The sequence below is a fragment of the Mus caroli genome, chromosome 3, assembly GCF_900094665.2.
Source record: "Mus caroli chromosome 3, CAROLI_EIJ_v1.1, whole genome shotgun sequence".
Taxonomy (NCBI): domain Eukaryota; kingdom Metazoa; phylum Chordata; class Mammalia; order Rodentia; family Muridae; genus Mus; species Mus caroli.
The window spans coordinates 77,048,953-77,070,845 of NC_034572.1; the positions used below are offsets into that span (position 1 = coordinate 77,048,953).

At 48.2% G+C, this 21,893-nt stretch overlaps 1 protein-coding gene across 2 annotated transcripts in view; it reads right to left on the bottom strand.

Annotated features, from left to right (window-relative positions):
- The window catches only part of Trim2 (tripartite motif containing 2), a 140,947-nt gene that overhangs the window by 105,115 nt on the left and 13,939 nt on the right, over positions 1-21,893 (bottom strand). The window contains exon 1 of one of the 2 annotated variants that reach the window (XM_021158167.1): positions 2,732-2,881. The exons of the other annotated variant lie outside the window; for it this stretch is intronic. Within the exon in view, the coding sequence (XP_021013826.1) occupies positions 2,732-2,761 (30 nt within the window). The 5' untranslated portion in view covers positions 2,762-2,881. Of the gene's footprint in view, positions 1-2,731; positions 2,882-21,893 lie in introns of those variants that run through there. 2 annotated transcript variants of the gene reach the window in all.

Below are 21,893 nucleotides of genomic sequence, written 5' to 3' on the forward strand. Positions count from 1 at the left end.
GAATTCTTTCTCCTCCTGATGCCTCACCTCTATTTCTTAACTAAGTCACAGGCCATCAGCTTTGTAATGGACAGGTGAGGCATCTATAAATACACAAGATGATCTCTCAATAGCACTCAGTGAACTTAGCCTGTGGTTAGGACTATCACTGAATGCTGGTAGCTGGGCAAGGAGTTTATCACAGGGTTCTGTGTGCTGAGCAGTACACAACAGACTTTTTACTTGTAGACACACTTAAACCTCACAATGGTCCAGTCAGAAACTTTAGAAAAGTAGAAGATTTGCCCAATATTACACAAATAAAACAGAAGAGTTGACTAGGATGAGTCTACACCAAAGCTCTTGCTCTTAGCGTCATACCCTGGAGCTTCTGCCTCATCCTTCTGGGGTCACCCCACCAATTTGGCAGGGCTGTGCCCCAAGGACATACCCTTGGCTGTCCCCTCTTAGGACTAACCAAATTCTGTAGACTTGGGAACTGGTGCCCAGAGGCATTGTGCAACTTACACAAATATATGTAAGAGATGAAAATGAAGTGTAAATCCTTAGAGAGGTGTGATATGAGGTTTAGAATAAGATACACACACACACACAAATACACCCAGTCTTCTCTCTGTTTCTTGGCAAACAGTTCTTGAAACCATTGGGATGTACAAAATGAAAAGGTACTATGTCCTTGTGGGATATACAAAGGCTGAGGGCATCCCAGAAGCCTTGGGAAGGGGTCTGATTGTCAGGAGAGCTACTCTCCTGCTGCAGCACCAATGCCAACCTCCAGGAGGCAGAACATTTCTGGAGATTGATTCAGTCTCCAGTGGCAGTAATCTAACCAATCAAGCCTAGGCAATGAAGTCCACACACAACAAAACAAAGCCACCAATAACAACAAAAGTCACAGCACATCTGCTGAACAGGTGGAGGTGTCAAGAGGACCCCTTCCCTACCCCATCTCTATCCCATGCATCTTTTTATGTGACAGAGTGCTTATATTCCCCATTGTATCCTTTATGATAGATATGGCCACAGACATAAAAAGCATTCCCCCGGGTTCTGCAGGCCTTCTTTAACAACTCACTGAATTTGAGGGTAAAAGCCATAGAAGTTCCAAGTATAGCACCAAGCTAGACAGCTGCATGGCTCGTCACCAAACCTTCTTAGGATGCTGGGACTCCTGATTTACAGCTGATGGTCAGTAGCAAAAGAGACAACCAGGGCTGCAGTTAGCCCCTGAGGTGAGGCAATTTGGGGAACTTTGCTTTCAGAAATTGGAAAATACCTAGTCAGGTAGAAGTGTGGGAATGCAGTGCCCCCAACACACAGAATTTGCAGGGTGGGGCTACAAGGCAGGTGACACACACTCCTCCCTTTTGCACTGGTCCCATCCTGGGCAATCTGGGGCTCATTTTCTTTCCTTTACCAGCCTACTCCAAGGAGCAACTTAGTCCCCCCATACCACACCACACCACCCCCATCACCCCGGGTTCTCAGACCACTCCCTCAAGAGCCTGGCCTTGCTTGCAAACTGCTTTTAAATGCTGTGCTGCTTTTGGTCCAAATTGTCTTGAGAATTTGCTTTTGCATTCTCTTCTAACTCCACAGAAGGACGACACTTTCAGAGGTGCTGTATCCAGGTAAGCTACCAATCCCGACGACTGGGAGGAGCCAGAGACTTGCAAGACACAGCAACAATGGCCCATGCCTGTCAGCCTCATTCCTACAGCTCATCAGACCGCTAGCCACACCAAACACACAGTAAGGTCATGCACCCCCAGGTTCCGCAGAGGCACAGATACTGATCAAAGCTGCCATGGACAGATGGACGGATGGATGGATGGACGGATGGACCGTCCTCTCGCTCAGCGTGGGGGGGTTCTAAAGTGGTTTCTAGGGCAGTCTCCCTAGGGTTCCCTAAAGTCATCACTTTCATGAAGTGCCAGGACAGGTGTCTGTGCTAGGACAGGTGTCTACTGCCAAATGGGCTAAGGTGAGGAGCCCAGGCAGCCAGCCCCAGAAACCAGAACCAGGAACCACAAAGTATAGATTGCAGACATCTGTCCAAACTCCAGCAGACTCCCCCACTTCACAGTATCCTCTGAACTATCATAGCGGGAGGGGGTGGGGCAACCAGGGGCCCCTTCCAACCCCACCCCCACCTCCCCCAGGCTTTTCACTCCAGTAATCAAGAACAAACTCTCTATTTGCCCGCCCGCCCTGAGCTGTTCCTTACTGCACATACCTTTGAGCAGTTTTATGGGGCAGTTAAACTTTACAGCAGCTTGCTGCCTCACAACCATTCCCACATTTCTGAATGGATCTGTTTATGACAAGTCCACTACCCCTTCCCTTTGAAAATAATAAAATATAGTAGATCTCCCAAAAGGGGGTCGACCAGGGTGCACAGGATACAGAAACCCCACTGCGGCTGATGTAAGCTGTGAACAACAGCCCGGCAGCCGGAGTGTGGGACGTGGTCTGGGGCGGGGGATGGGAAAGTCTTCAGCTCAGCCCCATGCTGCTCTCTTTCTCCTTCCTCACCTGGGTGGACCAGTCTCCTACAAGGTTCCCAGGCAGGTCTGAGATACTTGTCTCTCTCCCTGTCTTTGCAGACAAGAACTGAAACCCCACAGAAAAAAATGCTAGCAACCAGATCACACATAGCTTGCTCCCCTCCGGGCCCAAGATTAACCAGCCATCCCAGAGAAAGACTCATCACACACATAGACGTTCTTACCTGGGTTCCATAATGGCCACTCCTGGGCATCAGAGACCAGCCCAGCCTCCTCAGCACAAGGAGCTCAGCTCCCTTTAGCCCTCAGACAAATGAGCCCATTATAGTCCTCAGGCTGTGAGTTAAAGGGTGGCCCTTACAAAAAATATAAACAGCTTGTCAGCACAGGCCAAGGGGAGGGAGGGGCTGTGGTATCAAGGGACAATGGGAGCCAATGATCAGCCTCTTTGAGCTCTGTTTGCTTAAGATATTGTGTTTCACCCTGAAGCAGGGGAGACAGGGAGTGGGTAGCACTGGGCAGGAAGGGCAATGCCTTTTTTTTTTTAATTGAGGTTCTCTTTGCTTCTGACCTTTGCTTGAACAACTGTCTTCACAGGCCTAGCCTAATGAACGCCCACAAGTATGGAACCCACCCACCTGCTGTCTGCCTTCTGCCTTTCCTATTCTCAATGCCCAAAATGACAGCTCCTGTGTCCACTTCATGATACACTGGTGTCCTGGGTCTCAGTTTCTAAGTACCCAGAAGAAAGCTTGAGCTATGAGCGCTACCTAAGCACACAGTCCACATCCACACAGATTAGGCTCCACATCAGGGAAGGCCTGGCTGCTATAGCTGAGGTAGGGGGTGGGGCTGAACAAAATCTCCCTACCTCAGCCCCTTATCAGCTCAGGGGGAGGCTGGACCCGGTAGAGAGCATCTCGGAAGTCTAAAGTCTCCAGAGGGACACAATCAAGCTCTGGATGACACAGTCACGAAGCCTTACAGTGCAATTCCAAAGGCTCTCCTGTGTGTCCTCTCTTCCCACAGAGGCTGAAGCCCCTATGATGGGAGCAGTAGCTCAGGGCTGGCAGCTCATTGTGCTGAGTCTCTAATCTCACAGCCTCCTGAGGTCGGGGGCTAGAGGGTGCTAGAAATGTCAAGGAAGGAGATAGAGCTCACATGGGGGTCATGTAGGAGCCAAGTACTTCTCAGAGGGAATGCCAACAGACACTTACAGGAGAGAGAGAGAGAGAGAGAGAGAGAGAGAGAGAGAGAGAGAGAGAGAGACGTTGTGGAGGTGACATCTCTTGTCCCATCAAGGAACAAGCCCCATCAGAATGGACAGTTCTCAGATACAGCTCCCTTCCTCTTTCATGGCACAGTGCACATCCACCACGTCCTGGCCATGCCCTGTGTTCATCTCCTGCGGCCTCCAGCACATGCATGCCTGCCATTTCTCTGCTTAACCCAAAGACAGGGGCCGCAGAGGTAGCCCAGGCTCCTTTCATTGAAACGGAAGGTTAGCTGGCATCTTCGAGTAGTGCTTGGCTCCCATCCGGGTACAGTCCTCTGCTCTTCAGCTGTTACTCGTGCCCTTTGGTGATGAAGGAAGCCCCGACTCTAGGCCAAGGCATCAGAAGTTCTGGTGAATCACTGATAAAGCCAGCAGTTTCTGAGCAGGCCTCTGGGCAGGTATCCCATCAGGTCACTGTGCTCGGTTTCTCACTGCTGCGACAAAGTCTTGGACACTAAGGACTTAAGGAAGTGATTATTTTGCCACATAGTTTCAGAAGAGTCATGGGCCATGAAGGGCAGACCATCAAAGTGACAGGAACACATGGCTGCCCAGCTCATGGTCTATGGGAAGCCCAAAGAGAGGAAGGGACCAAGGACTGGATATAATCTTCAACATTTGACCCTGCCTAGGCCTATTCTCCCAAGATAGTACCAATAGTTGGGGTCAAACACAGGAGCCTGTGACAGGTGCCTCGTACTAAAACCATAATATCCACGCAGCTCTGTGTCCTAGTCAGACTTCAGTGCCAACTTACATAACCAAGAATCACGTGGGGAAGGGCAAGCTTCAGTGGTCCAGGTCAGGCTAGCCAGCTGGCACATCTGTGGGGAATACTTCTGATTGCTAATCGATGGGGGAAGGTTTAACCCATTGTGGGCTGCGCCTCCCCTGGGTCCTGGGTTGTGAAAGAAGGCTAGCTGAGCTTGATTCAAAGGAACTGTCAGTAAGCAACCCTCCTCTGTGACCTCTGCTGCAGGTTCCTGCCCCGAGTTCCTGCTCTGACTTCCCTCAGTGACGGGGGGTTGACCTGGAGAGTATACTATGAAATAAACTCTTTCCTCCCACAAGTGGATTCTGCTCACGGGGTTTCTCACAGCAAGGTAGAATGGTGGGTGTCAAACATCATCAGGCCTCCTGAGGGAGGGAGGTCAAAGGTTACCTGCACTGTAACCTTTGGCATCTCATTGTTTCCCAGGGAAGGCCTCCACAAACAGAGGCAAGAAGAGCTTGTGGGCAGGAACTCTAGAGCTGAAACAGCCAAAGTCTAACCCTTTAGCAGGCTCTGCTCTTCCGCTCCAGCACTGGGGGTGTGGGGGTGCGGGTAGATGCTAAGGAAAATGGATACCACATATTTTCTCTCATTTGTGGACTCTAGATATGACTTTCTCTGTGTATGTGTCTCTCTGTCTCTGGTTGTCTTTCCCGCTTTCCCTGTGGAAGGTGTGTGTGTGTGTGTGTGTGTGTGTGTGTGCGCGTGCGCGTGCGCACGCACGTATGAGTTGTATGAATGTGTTAGTGTGAATATATGTGTGAGTTGTGTGAGTGTGAGAGTATGTGTGCATGCACACACACACACAACTCTCTCTTTCACACACACAGAAGTGATAAAAGTAGAAGGGAGCCATGAGAGGAGGGAGAGAGCTTAAGGGAGTTGAGGAGGGAAGGGAGAAATTAAAGTGTGACGAGAGTGGGATCGGGGACTACTCAGGGCAAGCAAGCAGAAAGGAACTTGTCACGAGCTTGGATTTTTTTCAATTACTTTTAGTTGTACGTATGTGGGGAGACTGGGTTTGCATAGTTGAGTGTGACCTCAGAGGTTAAAGGCCATGGGTCCCACCAGCACTGGAGTTCCCAGTGATTGTGAGCCACTTGACATGGATGCTGGGAACTGAAGCTAGGTCCTCCGAGAGAACAGGAAATGCTCTTAACTGCCGAATCACGTCTCCAGCCTTCAGACTGAGCCTTTGATTTATTACCGGATTGCACGTTATATACGTATGCTCAGTACTTTACAGATGGATTTAAACTAAATTTCATTTTGAAAAAAACAAAACAAAACTGTGTTGCTTGAGATTGGACCCAGGCTCCACCCCCCCGGACAAATATTCTGCCACCCATAATTATTCACAAACTCTCCCTGCCCCTGTGTACCATGCACACTATTTCAGTAATACGCCAGTTAGAACCAGTCAGCCTATTTCCTGGGCCACACACATGCTCCTTTGCTAATGGAGGAAATGAATCTGCACACTCCCATCTCCTTGTTTCCAGGTCTTCACTACAGTTTTTATTTACTTATTTTACTCAAACCCCAAAGCCACAGTATCAGCTTCAGTGTCAGTTACTACTGGGTCGTTGACAGAATATCTGAGCAAACAAGCTAAGGAAGGAAGCCTTCCTGGGCTCGCTGCTTGGGAGGCTCTCAATCCCTTACACAGAGAGGGTTCCGCAGAAGCTGCTCAATCTCCTATAGTGAGTGTGTCTCAGAGCTGTCTACCTTGCTCTACTACTTCTATGTCAACTTGACACAAGCTAAAGTCTTCTGAGAGGAGGGAGCCTCAACCGAGAAAATGCCTCCATAAGATCAGGCTGCAGTCAAGCCTGTTGCTCATTTTCTTAGTGATTGATGTGTGTGGGGCCCAACCCATTGTGGGTGGTGTTATCCCTAAGCTGGTGGTTCTGGGTGGTATAAGAAAGAAGGCTGAGCAAGCCACGAGGGAGCAAGACAATAGGCAGCACTCCTCCATGTCTCTGCATCAGCTGCTGCCTCCAGGTTCCTGCCCTGCTTGAGTTCCTGCCCTCACTGCTTTTGTTGATGAACTGTTCCATGGAAATGAGAGGGAAACAAACTCTTTCCTCCCCAACTTGCTTTTGGTCATGGTGTTTTGTTACAGCAATAGTCACCCTAACCAAGACAATCGCCACAGAACAGGAAGCAGAAAACTAGGCCAGAACCAGGGGCCACATAGAACCTTCAAAGGCCGGTGACCAACTTCTGCCAGCCAAGCACCATCTCGCAAATGACCCAGGGCCCCTAGCCCCCTCCAAAGCACTAGCAAGTTGGGGAGCAGACATTCATTATGAACCTCAAGCATGAATCGTGAGAATACAACATGAACCTTCAGGAAAATTCCAGAATCAGAGAGTAAGCGTTTATGGAAGCTTACCTGGTATCACAAGAATCAAGTAATATTCTAGTTAGAGAAAACGGCCGGCACAAGGACAATCACTCGTGAGGAAATAATTGCAGATGAAATGAACTCGAGGGAGCAGCAGTGAGATTGGAGGGACGGCCCAGCTTAGGAAAAGGCTTTTCCTGGTTATAAGACTTAGAGTTTCAGAAATAAAAGTGTGCCTTTTCTGTGGGTGAAGGGGTCCTTAGTGTGAATAGTGTGAATAGGACACAGGAGTGCACCAGGAAGATTATAGATTCTGAACACAAAGGAGGGATGCCAATCACCCTACGCCATGGATGCCTTCGAGCACCAGGTTAACCCCATCGTGGAAACTGGGCAATGGGGTGGACACAAAGGCCGATGGGCTGGTGAGTGTTGCGGGTGACTGTGATATTACAGAAAGGGATCAGGGTAAAGTGCAGGCACAGAGCTCATTTATCTCACCCTCTTCAAACCATCCTGGGGCTGCTAGCCATTCTCCACCCTAGCATAGAATTCTGGGCAGAGCTCCAATATCTTAAGTCTATTTTAGGTTTCTAGAAGTCTCCTGAACATTTTAAACTCTAAAGAGCAGAATCTCATTTTGGTATTTTAAATGCCTTCTATGATCAAAAAAAAAAAAAAAAACCAATAAAAGAAGTTGACAAATGTGATTTTTAATAAAATTAAATGTTTGCCCATTAAAGACATTGGCAAGAAAAATAAAATGAAAAGGCAAGTCACAGATTGAGAAGACTATTAGGGACGTTCAGAATCACTTTGTTCAATAAGATAAATTTGAAGAAATAGGCTGCTGGGTGTGGTGGTCCACACCTTTAATATCACCATTCAGAAGACAGAGACAGGTGGATGTCTGTGACTCTGAGGCCACCCTGGTCTATATAGTGTGAGTCCCAGGATAGCCAGAGCTACTCAAGGACACCCTGTCTCAGAGCAGGAGTGGAGGGCAATATTTGAACAAGTGTTGCACGAAAGAAAATATACACACATCCAAAAAGATACATGATAAAATACTTATTAATCATTACCATAAAAAATCAAAAGTCATTACACCCACAGAATGGCTAAAACTCAAAAGCCTAACAGTGCCAAGACCTGGCAAAGATGTGGGCAGCTGGAATTCTTCCATGTGGCCAGGGTACGTAGCGTGGCATACCCACCTAAGGAATGACACTTGGAGAGTGTTTTATAAAGGTAAGCAGCCCGAAACCTAGCAGTGTCACTTCTATCCAATTAATTAAGATAAATGAAAACATGTCTTGATTGTTCTTAGATGTGTTAATAATAACCCAATCTGGAAGTAAGAGACTAATGCAAAAAAAAAATCATATATCCACACTCAGGAATAAAGCTAAGCTACTGATACATACACTGGAAACACAGCCGGAGGGAGACACAGCTGGAAACACAGCTCCCAGGCAAGCCGAGCAAAGGAGATGGCCACAAGACTGGCTGCCATGATAGAAGAGAACCTAAGCAGATGATAACTGGCTGGTCGCACAGGCCAGTGGTACGGTGCTTGACCAACATTCACAAAACCTTGGGATCCATCCTCAACCCAGTAACAGACAGACAACAAAGTCAGACACGGCAGAACACACCTGTAGCCCCAGGTACCTGGAGAGGCTAAGACAGAAGGCTCACTGCAGCCTGGACATTCAAGGCTAGCCTGGTCAACACAAATCGAGTCTGTCAAAAGCAAAGCAGTCGACAGTGGCAGAAGACACCGGCCAGTGATTCTGAGCGCAGAGGCAGGAGTGATGGATGAACGTGATGAAAATGGGTGTGGTATATATTTTTCAACACTTAGGAACTGTGGACTGAAAACAACTGTACTTGATACCCTGTAAGTTCTAGAGCCACCTAGATGTAGAACATTCCATCCAAGCTAATAACAGCTTCATCCTCTCACCCAACTGGGCTGTCTTCCTTCAGCTCTTATAGGCTTGCAGCCTGAGTAGAGAGAGGGGAAGGCTGACCTTTTCTCTTTTATATCCTCCTTCTCCTTCCAATCCTGGAGTTGGCCTATGAGAGAGAGAGATTTATTATGCCCTTGGGTACCAATAAAATAGGATGTTTGTTGGTTCAGGACTTGGCATATAGTCTCCTGACCATCTGTGGGGCATTGCAAATGGCCCTGCTTTCAACCTCCTGCAGAGGTACCTGTGATGTACTCTCCATGTCTCTGGCTGACATGGACCCTCGGTGTCTGGACCTCCAGGAGTCTGCCTCATATAGAACTAGTCTTTGTCAGATCCAGTCACCCTCCTTTCAGCCCTCTTGAGTTAGACCGTTGCCATGGCACCTATTAGATCCACAGGGGAGGTTTGCTTCGCCTCTGATAAACTCCGCCTTCTTGATCTACAGCTGGAATATGATGGACGTGATGACATGATGGAGGTGATGACTCCTGGACTAGCCTTCTCCTCTCCCTCCCTTTCTTCCTCTCTTGGCAGCCATTTGCTCTGGTGACCTCCAGAATGAGTACCAAGGTCTCCCAGTGGTCTTCTTGATTTCTCCCTTGTCACTGGGTGGGGAGAATGCATCCCTTCTATCAGAGTTAAGACAGACACACATAGGCACCCTTTCCAAGAAGTCTTCAAGGTAAGTAATATGTTTAGAGTCATAAAAGTGTTACACTCCTCAACTAAGTCCTTTAAGGTGGACTTCTCTTTGCCTGCAGGATGAGGGGAGATGGCACCTGTTTTCCCTCCACCTTAGAGCCCTCGGTTTACAGGGGAAATCATTCTGCATTATACTAGTGTCTCTGTGTGCACATTGGCATGTGCACGTGTGTGCATGTAGGTACACATGTGTGCACATGTGTGTGTATGAAGGTCAGAGGTCAATGTTAGGTGTCCTCCTCAGTTGTGCCTCCCAGATGCTGCCTCAGACTAAGGTTGGACTTCTCACCACAGCAATGATGAAATTTGCGGGTAAATCATTCCATTAAGAGGCCCACAACACTAACCTAAAACCACTTGTGAGCCCTACCTTCCAGTGCCACTGTGGAATCTAAGCTTTAACAGCTGGGCTTTTGCAGGGACATTTGAGACCCAGCCTCCAGAGACCAAGAGGTCTGTGATTCGTCACTGTTAGGTACAGATGAACACATTTCTGATACGTCATGAAAACGTCATTCAACACTCTGATTTCCAAGCCATCACGTGCATTTATAATGTGACACAGTGGCTGTGACACCGTGACAGATCTTCAGAGTTCTCTTTATACAAGAGGTCCCCCTACCCCCTCTCAACATATGTTCTATGACCACGATTTGAAATTTTAACATTGGAATCTCCTTTAAGGTACTTGAGTACCGTCTACTGTTTTGTGGTGAGGGGGTTATACTGGACATTACTATCTCCTGGAGAGTATAGATGATGGCATCATTCTGTCCTGACAAGGCTGATGGAGTGTGCTTCCTTACCCTGACTTTCCTGTGCACATAAAGCTTGCTTTCTCCCGTCCTCTCCCGTCTGGCCATTCACTACCATATGGAAGAGCAGTCCTTTGGCTATGGAGACAGAGGAAGTGTGGCCTGAGGGCATGAAATAATGGCTCAGCTCAGGCTTGGGAACTCTGTATTTCTTTCAGGCCTTGACAATACTTGGCAATAGGTGCCCAGGCATGCTGGCTGGCGTCTGAAGTCCTGGGTAACTTTAGGAGATTCTGTCCCTGGAGCTCCAGTAAGTATTCTCCCTGAGTGAGTCCCATGCGGGGCGAGGTGCTTCCAGCTCTGTCAGAAGGGTGAAGCAGTTCAGCTCCCCAGGTTTGTCCAGCATTTAAGAACTGTGCCCTGAGAACTCCTCCTGCTTTCTTTTGAACACTCTCTAGACATTCACACCCTTGCTCTGCTTCCACTGGTGACTCAGTCACATAATGTTAAGGCCAAATGTAATCTAAGAGGCCATTACATCACAGGTAGATAGCCTGAGACCCAAGGTCATGGAAAAACCCAGTTCTCACACTCCACCATGCTGCATATATTCCCGCAGACTGACCCTGGGTTTCCCACCCTTGGCACTATTGATATGTTGGGGCAAATAATCCTTTGTTTAAGGCTGTTGTGGGCACTGTAGAAGGTTAAGTAGTATCTCTGGCTTCTTCTCTTTCAATTGCTGTAGTTCTTCCCACTTGATAGCCCCAAATATCTCCAGATGTTGCCAGATGTGTATGGATGACAAATTACTGCTCGCTGAGCATCACTAGTCTGGCAGTTCCTTGGACCTCTGTCCATGGAAAGGTTAAGTTTGATGACCAAAACCTGTGCACATTCATGTCTTCTAGTCAGTGCCTAACCAGACCCAGTGTTTGTCATCAGACTCGTCCTGAATGGGATCTTGTTGTGATTAACTGGCTCCTAGGAACCATGAAATCACCTTCTGGTTCTGCAGTTCTCCTTGTGGAGTTTCCTATGTGCCTGTGTATGCTTGCATGCACGTGTGTGTGTGTGTGTGTTGTTGTTGTTGTTGATGTTGTTGTTTCTCCAAGCCCTTCCCATTACTGACAAACTCATCCCAGGATGGTCCCTACTGGTAAGTAACACTGCTAGGGATGAATAGAATGTCGCTGCCTAGTGTTGGCTCATCAACCCTTCAATATAGCTTTCCCTTGGCTCTTTTTCTGCAGCATTGAGTATGGGACTCAGGGTCTTTTATGAGTGGGGCAGTTGCTCTGCCACTGCGCTCTGTCCCCAGCCTTGGCCTGGCTCTGTTCAAACTGGAAGGCATAGCTGTGTAGACCCCAGCCGTGACCATCACTGCAGACAGAAAGGGCAGATGCTGATGCTGGGAAACACTCCCCCCCCCCTACACACACACCCAGGCTGTGCTCTCTGAGGTAGAACCCACCAGTTTGTATGGAGGAGGCTACGCACAACACAGTCAAGCCAAGGAAGTTTTAAAGGCTCTAAGGTCAAGGTTATTTTGTTTAATTTAAGTAAGCTTAGAAGTGAGAGAACAGAGCCAAAAGCCAGCGAACAATGTGAGACCTCCGAGTCAGTGTCCGCAGGTCTCCATTCTCCACATCCTCCTTGCTAAGGACTGAACGTTGCTGTTTCTGTCAGCTCATGCGTGCTGCAACCTAAGCCCTGGGGAGGCTGTATTTAGAGAAGTCCTTGAGTAAAATGAGGTCTGAGGGTAAGACTCCAATCCAGTGGGATTAGTGTCCTTCTAAGAAGGGACATCAGAGAGCTTGACACTTTCCCTGGGTCTCTGCCATCCCCATCCCTGCCCCCATCCTTCTGTCCCTTCTTCCCTCTTCTTTCCTCCAGAGCAGGAAACACCAGAGGAAAGGCTCCATGAGCACACAGTGGGAAAGGAAAGCCAAGTGTGGCCACAGCAAGCCAGAAAGGCCATCCTCTCCAGACAGCCCACAGGAACCCTGACCCCAGACTTCAGCTGCCAGAACTCGGAGTAAGTAAATGTGTGTCGTTAGGTCACCTGGCCTGTGGTGCCACAGAACACCTGCTTCTGGTGGGCAGTCACCAGCCTTAGCATTTCATAGAAAGAGCTTGTTTTCAGTATTTAGGGTACAAATGTAGAATACCCATTTAATGACCTTCTGTAGGTCTCCTCAAGTCTATTAGATGTCTCAGAATAGTTTAACTCTTGTGCTTTATTACAAAGGAAAGCTTATCACTTACATTCTGCCCAGGCACACCGGCTTCCTCTGTCACTTGTTTCCACAGTATCCTGTGGCCGCCGGTCAGCACATTTATTTTGTTTATTTATTGAGGTGCTGAAGATTAAAGCCGGAGTTTCATACATTTCTGGAAAGCGCCAGGCCACAGACCTGAACTCCCAGCCCTGGTGTAGTTCTCTCCTTCACGCCAGCTGACTCACTCATCCCCATAACAACCATAAGGGATGTATACCTCTTATGGATAAAGAGGCCAGCATCATGTGGAGCTACAGAGGGCAGGTGCCCTTGAACCGGTGCAGTGGCCTCCAGGGTCTCCCACCTCCGTGACATCGCACAACTCTCCTGACCCCTTGTGGACAGTTGAATAGTTAGGAAGTCTTTATCCACCATGTCCAAGTTCTATAATCTCAAAGCTTCTCTAGCATCCCCAGAACCCATAATAACTGGCTATGGCTTCAGGGGCTGCCCATCTCCTGCACAGCGCTCCCCTCTTTCTACGTAGCTTCTGCTGCTGAGCCAAAGGCCTCCTTCCTTACTTCCTCCTGCCACTCACTTATCAGCCATCCATTGGCTTCAGCTTTCTTACCTGTAAAATGGGCTGCTCAGAACACTGTATATTAAAGAAGACTTTAATATACGGAGTCACTTAAAGATGCTTCAGTCATCACGGACTGCGCCACAGTGCTTTAATCAGTGCAAGACCCGGGACCAGGGAAATGGCTCAGTGGTTAAGCCCTTGCTCATGAGGGAGTCGGGGTGGGGGCTCCCGAGGGGCAGTGCTATATAATATGTCTGGGTGAGACTACAATTTCAAAAGTTTGCCTTTTGGAGACTACCAGTCCTGATAACGAAGTTATAGTGCCAGGGAGCTGTGGCTGTGCTCCTGGCTGTGTGCCAATTATCTGTCTAGCCCCAGGCTGCCTCGAGCCTCCAGGTCCTGACAGGAATAACAACAGCCCTCATCCCAGGAAAGGTTAAAAAAAAAATGAACGAGGCAGCACATGACCTGTGCTACAACACCGCACAAGAGAAAACCCTGTTACTCAAAGCCAAATTATTAAAACATGAGGCCCAAATGGGTGAGGCTAATGAGACTCTTAACGTCTTGGGGGCCAATCGCTCCTGTGTCTCACAGAGGCGAGATTGCCTGGTGATCCTTCAGCTCTCTAAAGACAAAAGACCCATCTTACTCCTGGAGGGGTTTGATGGGAACTGAAGGTAGCTGTCACCCCTCACCTACCTGCAGGCGACTGACCGGAGAGCTCAATGGTTAGAGAGAACACCAGGCTGGAGTCCTCTCCCCATCAGCCATATGGAATCAGCAATTTAAAGAAACCTCACAAGTAGGTAGTTCTGAAAGCAGATCCTTGACCCAGCATGGCTGGATGGCTGCCTTCAGGTCCCTATTTTGAGTGCTTGCAGGCAGCTTCAAGTCACAGTCCAGATACCACTGCCACATCTTACCATAGATCAGTATTCCTTTAAAAACTCTTGGGAGTGGGAGTGGGGGTGGAGGAATTGCTCAGTGGTTAGAGCACTTGTCGCTCTCTTAGAGGCCTGGCGTTCAGTTCTCAGTATCGATATGGCAGTTCACAACTTGTAACTCCAGTTCTGGGGGATCCAATGCCCTCTGAGGGCACCAGATACGTGTGCTGAACTTACATACATGAAGGCAAAACATTCATTCGCATAAAATAAACCTGAAAAACAAAACAACAACAAACCCCCACTTCCCAGATGTCAAACCCTTCCTCAATGAGACTACAGTCTCTGTCCAAACTCAGCACATAAAACAAACAAACAAGCAAAACGTTGCCACTGTGCTAAAAGAGACTTAAGCTCCATTTTCTGTAAAAATCAAAATAAGAGAGACCAGCAAGTGTAGACCAAGGCACAGCGATTCCCGAGGTGAGCTCTTTTGTCAGAGGCAAATGGATGACGGAGAAGAAGAGTTGGAGAAGCAAGTCTGAGAAACTAAGAACTCTTCACAGAGCCTCTGATGTGTCTTTGTATCAGGAGCTACCAAGAGAGGGGCATATACACTGCAAGGTGCTATATTTCTTTGGCCAAGAATTGTACCCCCACCCCACCCCCACCCCACCCCTCTCTTCTACTCCAGATAACCTTTCAATAAATTGAAGCCAAGAAATCAGCATCTCTCTCCAGGAACTACAGAAATGGCCATTAGCATATCTATCTTTCTACAGAACAGGTCTTTGTGCCTGCTATCAACTACACAAAGACAGTTTTTCCTCTTCCAGTAAGTAGTAGCCAGGAAGCCAGCAGAAGGCTCTGGAGCCTTTTTTCTTACTCAAGATCACCTCGGGGTTTAAAAATAGCTTTGTCCTCTTGGGTAAATGCCAGGCGAAGGGTTAATCTTTAACAAGTAAAGTGGCTGGTCTATGGAGTTTGGCCTGGTCTGAAACGGCAGGGCTGTGGTGCCCATCACCCACGGCAGTAACAGAGAGGTATGAATGAGTGTGGGTCAGGGTGACGCCCAGCGGAGCGTTAAGGTCACAGCCTCACAGAGGCTGCCAGGGAAAGCTGTCTTCTTCGGGGGCTTGACTGGGTACACTGATTTTATCAGCTATTGCCCTTCTTCCAGAATCCCCTTCCCTTCTTTGCAGTACTGGAGCTTGAAGCCTGGGTCCTTGTCACACTCAGTCCTGTGAAACTGCTGCAATTTAAGGATGCCCATCGGGACTCTCTGGAACAGGGGCATCGTTCCTGCTTCTCTTGCACCGCCTCTAGCTCCCGGGCTATTTTGGCCAGTGAGGTGTAAGGGAAAAGACAAAGTTTCAACTCTGAGAAAATGGGTCTTCCAACATCAGGAGCCATTTTGCACCCCCTGACCCTTTCCTGCAGGCCTCCCTTCCCTGTTGGCTTGTACTAAACAACGCATTAGACTGAAGTTGAAACCAGAGGCTGAAGATGTCTAGTCGGCAAGTGAGACGGAGCAGGAGACGGAGCAGAGTCCCCGTCCACCTCTGGATTCCTCTAAGTCAGAAAGGGAAACAAATTTCACTCCTGGTTGAGCAGCCATTAGGAACTTTCTATCCCAATTGCACTGAGTCTTGACTGATGTAACTGAGAGCATAAATAAATTTTAAATTAGAGCAAAATGACAGCAAAAAAACAATAATCATCACCAACAACAAAAACCAGAGAATTTTATGCATCCAGAATGTCTTTTGTCAGGTGTAGTAGCTTTAACATCCTGTCACCAGTCTCTCTCTCTCTCTCTCTCTCTCTCTCTCTCTCTCTCTCTCTCTCTCTCTCTCTCTCTCTCTCTCTCTCTCTCTCTCTCCCTCCCTCCCTCCTTCCCTCCTCTCCTCTTCCCTCCCCCCCCCTCTATTTTACAGGGAACTGTAATCCCTTTAGTGTGCATTTCCTAAGAATGAGGACAAGAGTCCCCACACTGCCATTGTTGAGCCCTGGAATTTTAGGCACAATCTGTCACCTAAACTAGAGTTCACAGTCCAATTGTCCCAATTATGTCTTTGCCAATCCAGAATCAAAGCAAGGTCATACAGATATTTGTCCTGTCTCAAGTATCATTTTTTGGGATAGGGGAAGCTATGTTTAGGGGGAGGAACTATGTTTAGTTGGAACCCAGGGCCTCCTGCGCGCTAGGCAGGTGCTCTGTCACTGAGCTACGCTCTTAACTTCAATGAGAAAGAAAGAAACCAGACTTTGAAAGACATACCTCATTTGCACATGTAGCCTCTGTCCCTCCTGCCTCCAAGACTCTTAATTGGAAGGTCTTTTCACAGGTATATCTTTCTCTCTAGTTATGAGGTGACGTTTTGATTCATTCATGTTTACATCGGACACGATCAACACTGGTATTTAGCAGGCATACCACCTTAAGCTTCTTTTCTTTGTGGTTTGGATGTCTTCCTCGCTTCTCTATGATTTGGATGTATTCTGCTCTTCTTTTCCAGGCCCACCTTTCTCCTCTCCTCCTCCACCGTTCTCAGCCCTGGACCCTGACCATGGCAGCTTATTTGCCTCACTTCCTTCTGCCTGCCATGCAACACACTTCTTCTGTGACTCCCCAAATCTGCTTTCAAGAATCTACCCCATTCCAGACACTGGGAGGCCCCTGTCGCTGCTGTGTTATTGGAGACTGTCACTCCTGAAGCCCTCACTGCCACTTCCAATGGGAGGGGGCGGGGCATGCAGAAGCCATTGACAGGGGCTGGGAGCTTGCACCATGCAAAAACTTCTTAAACACAAATAGCTATTAAACGGCTGTCTGTGCTTTGTTCTGATACTGTGGCAATCAATACCTTGCTATGCATTTGATCAAGGTGATTTAGGACACAAGATCTATTTGCCCTTGAGTGCTCCTCTTATCTGTGGTTACACAGGAGCCTCCCCACTGATGGCGCCTGCAGCCTCGCTGACCTTAATCCCTAGGCAGTGATACCTCTCTGAGCTTTGCTCCATAGGCGAGGACAATTTCTTGCATCCTGTACTACAAAGACATGGACTTTTGTAAATTAATGGAATTGGCAGGCACAGGTGAGTTTGTTGCTAAGATAACTGCCATCTGTTATAAGCAGTTCTGGAGGAATCCTGGGTTTGGCAGGCTGGCGACAGCCCTAGAGTCGAAGCCACCTGCCTGGTCTGCAGCTAACGAGGCCCAGCTCCTTTACACACTTGGGGTGGACCATGCCTAGCCCCCATCTGTCTGAGACCTGGAGTCAGAGAGGTTGGGGAGTCACGGGAGGTTTGGTGCAGGTGGAGTGGTTTAGATGCCTGGGACTGCGGGAACTCTCAGAATAAAAGCCAGCCTCCAGTGCAGATTGCTCAGGCAGACGCTAAGGGATAGGAGTGGTGGAGTGCCGAGCCATGAACTTCTCCTTTCGTTGCTCCCGAGGCCACTTTAAGGTGTCCTCTGCATTTCCCCCCAACAGACCTGAACTGAGAATTACAAACCTCAGTGTATCACCTTTCCTATCCTTCCAGCACCCAGTACCCAGTACCCAGCACACAGCACCTTTAAGGTTTAGACATCTGCAGCACAGGGCAGAAAGGGAAGTGAGGGGCTGGACTGGGATGGAGCTTTTAAGCGTTGATTGCATTGAGGTCACAGCATGATAGTAATTGCTGTGCCCTGTGCGCAGGTTAAAATCCACCCTCCTCCCATTCCTGGGTCACAGGATGTCACACCCACAAACCCTCTGACCCATGCCTCGGTCAGGCTTGGTCCTCTGGCTCTAAGTCACCAGCATGCCCCATCTCTACCCTGTGCCCTCCCTGTCCCTCTCCTTGGCTCCCTTTTCTCCTGATCTTCATTACACAGATTTAGAATGGTATCTCCTTACTTCTTTCTCACTATTCCATCCAAAGAGCACCGTCCATCCAGTCACCCACTAGTAGTTTGAGGCCAGTCATCACGACCTTGCAGTCCTGACTCTGGGATTCACTTATGTCTCCCAGCACAGGCTGGATTCCATACACATCTGTGCGAAGCATGAATAGAGCCCTGGGTTCGACCTCCAGCACCATGAAAAAACCATGCCTGATGCAAGAAGAGAGGGGGTCAGATGTTTTAGGCCTTGGTTACTTAATCCTAAAAGGTTTGGCCTAGGGTAAGTCAGCACCATATGGCTAGAAACGCACGATAGACCAAAGTTACCCTCCTCATGGGGGCCTGGATATCCCAACAGGGCCATGGGCTCAAGACCAAGCTCCCATGGGGGCCTTAGGGGGATGCTTATTCAAACCATAGCATGGGTACTCACTTTATAGGCTAATTATAAATGGTTCATACAAAAGAACAAAAGAGGCCTCATCTAGTCCTGCCTAGCTGCTGATGAAGAGTCAGTAACTATGGCTGGCATCACTACTGTGTGGACAGCCCACCAGCAGCCCTTTGCGTCATTGGAGGAAGATAGCCCAGACTGGGGGTATAACTCAGCAGCAAACGTGTGCTCAGCATGAGCAACGCTGCATGTTTGGTCTCCAGATCCCTAAAAGGCAAAGGTACTGAGGAGCCGGCTCAGTTGCCCATGTGCTTTCCGTGCAAGCATGAGAACCTGAGGGCAGATTCCCCGCACTCACACACAGGCACACACCTATGATCCCTGAGCTGGAAGGAGGCCAGGAGAGCTCTAGAGGTTTCTGGCTAGCTGAGTCATCTTCAGGTTCAATGAGAGGCCCTGTCTCAAAAAATAGTGTGGAGGGCAACTGAAAAAGATACCCATTGATGACCTGTGGTCTTCACACCACAGAGAGAGAGAGAGAGAGAGAGAGAGAGAGAGAGAGAGAGAGAGAGAGAGAGAGAGAGAGAGAGATTTTAAAAGGAGAAAGAAGGAAAAACCAATGCCCTCATTTCATCGCTTTGAACAGAAACAAGGGACAGCTGTCCAGAGACCTGGGCTCCGTTCTGCTGTGTGGGGTGATGTGTGTGGCCGCATTTGGATCCTAAATTGGGGTCTTAGGCACTCTCTGATCCCAGCCAAATTTCCTGGGAGTAATAAGATCTCCACAGTAAACTTCTGGCAGTTAACTCTGTAGGTAGATGTACTCAGTAGCCAAAAGGCAGTTGCTTGGTCCTCGCCAGCCTGGGTTTGGGGTAGCTGTGTCAGGACGGTGGCATGAGAACACCAGCAGTGAAGGTAGAGTGTCCTCTGCCCTGTGTTCCCTCTGCACCCCACCCCACAGCCTGGGAGCCATGCTGCCTGTTCATCAACCTGGAGCTCACAGGGAGGGGCCCATTTATCTGCCTCATTTAGTGCTTGTCTTAGAGTTTCTACTGCTGTCATGAAAGACCATGGCCAAAAGCAACTTGGGGAGGAAACTTTATTTGCTTTATGCTTTCACATTACAGTTTATCATAAAAAAAAAAGTCAGGAGAGGAACTCCCGCAGGCCAGGAACCTGGAGGCAGAGGTTGGTGTCGAGGTCATGGAGGAGTGTTGATTACTGACTTGGGCCCCATGGCTTGCTCAGCCTGCTTCCTTATAGAATCCCAGACCACTGGCCTGGAATGGCCCCACTTACAATGGGCTGAGCCCTTGCCATCAACCACTAATTAAGAAAATGCCTTACAAGATTGCCCACAACCTGATATTATGGAGGTTTGTTTTTTCTTCTTGTTTTATTTTGTTTTGTTTTTCAAGAGAGACTTTCTCTGTGTAGCCCTGGCTGTTCTGAAACTCACTCGGTAGACCAGAGATCTGCCTGCCTCTGCCTCCGCCTCTGCCTCCAGAGTGCTGGGATTAAAGGCCTGAGCTGATATGCCCAGCTCTGGGGGGCATTGTCTTAACGGAGGTTCCCTCCTCTCAGGCGACTTTTGCTTGTGTCAAGTTGACATAAAACTATCCAGCAGAGTTCTCAAAGAATGCCAGATAATCTTATTAATTTTTTAAATGTATTTTTTAATTCTCCATGAAAACTTGGATATTTTCAATTGTTTATTCCACTGGGAATGGGTTCCTGTCTCACTGGGTTAAGTCTGGTCCTCTTTTCTTTCTTCCCCTTCTCCTCCTTCTCCTCCTCTTCTTCAACTCATGTCTCTCCCTCCTCCCTTGCCTCCTCCCCCATCTCTTCCTCCCCTTTCTAGTTTTGCTTCTTTAGTTAAAAACCCAACATTGTCATCCCCAACAATCAAGCCATTCATTTTGTTACTCAGGGGCTGGAAATGTGCCACCCTCTTGCCAGCTGTAGGCACTGTTGGTCCCTCCATGGGCAGCCCCGAGGTACACTTGTGATCTGCAGATGCAGATGAAGTCAGGGTGCCCTTGATTGTGTGGATGGCCATTCTGGAGGGACACGGACTTAGTACACAGCAATAGTGAGAAACGTGAGTAGTTCTGTCTAGGCATGGATGGATGTCAGGTATAGACATTCAAATATCATTGAGAAGTCCAATAAAGAGCCCATGTAGGCTCTCTGGGAACTGGAGAGGTACTTCACACCGTTGGCATTCCAGACAGAGTAACAATGGAGCATATAAGGGAATTCCTTCAGCATTAAAATCTTTACAGCAGCTGAAGAGATGGCTCAATGGTTAAGACTGTTTGCTGTTCTTCCAGAGGACCTGAGCATGGTTCCCAGCACCTAAACCACGTGGCTCACAGCTGCCTGGAACTTCCCTTCCAGTAATCTGATTTCCTCTCTGGTCTCCTTGGCAACTATACTAAAATGTGCATACCTACACGTGTACAGGCAAGTACATCTGTGCATATGCATGCACACACATACACACACAGGTGCAAGTGCATAAATTTTAAAAAATCTTCACAACAGCACTTGGGAGGCAGAGGCAGGCAGATTTCTGAGTTGGAGGCCAGCCTGGTCTACAAAGTGAGTTCCAGGACAGCCAGGCCTACACAGAGAAACCCTGTCTGAAAAAAACCACAAAAAAAATAAACCCAAAGAAACAAAAAACATTACAAATCTTATGGTCTAGAAATCACACAAAACATCACATAAATCTAGATATATTCACATATGCATTATGCACATAGAAATATAACTATATTCTTTGTAAAACTTAAATCACATAAAGAAAAATCACAGGTTGAAAATCACCAGGAAGTGGAGCAAGGGGACAATTAGAGCAGCCGCATGCACACGATCACAACAAAATTCCACCCCCAATAGACAAATGCAATTAAATCAAAATTGACTTGCCAGTCCAACTGTGGTAAGCAGAGCCTAAGGTGCAGTTTTCATCAGAGAACCCGACAGTCCATCCTGTGGTTTCCCAGGGCTCATTGCATAAGCAAACAGGATATACGCTAGGCATGTACTGTACAAGTATTCATCTTCTGAAGAGGCGGGTCAGTGGGGCAGATTTCTCTCACAGTTGCCTTGTAAAGAGGCTGCGCTGCCTCCACTGCTGCAGGGCTGGGACCAGTGAAGTTCTCCTAAAGTATTTTTAATTTGTTCTAGATTAGAGCCAAGGGAAAAAAGCTATGCTTTTAAAAAGTGTATGCACGTGTGTATATGTATGAGTGGATGTATGTATGTGTATGCTGTGTGTACGTGTGTGCATGCACTCATACTTGTGCATGTATTTGGAGGCCAGAAAAGGCTGTCAAATGCCCTCTTCCCTCACTGTCCTTTACTGCTCTGAGACAGGGTCTCTTCCTGAATCTGGTTCTTCAGCTAGGCTGGAAGCCAGCAAGCCCACGCAGTCTTCTGATTTTCCTTCCTTAGCGCTGGGGTCACAGGCAGGCACAGAACACCTGGCTTGTTATGTGGGTGCTGGGATGCAAACTCCAGTTCTCATGGCTGTACAGCAAGTGAGAGTTTTAATTGCTGAGCC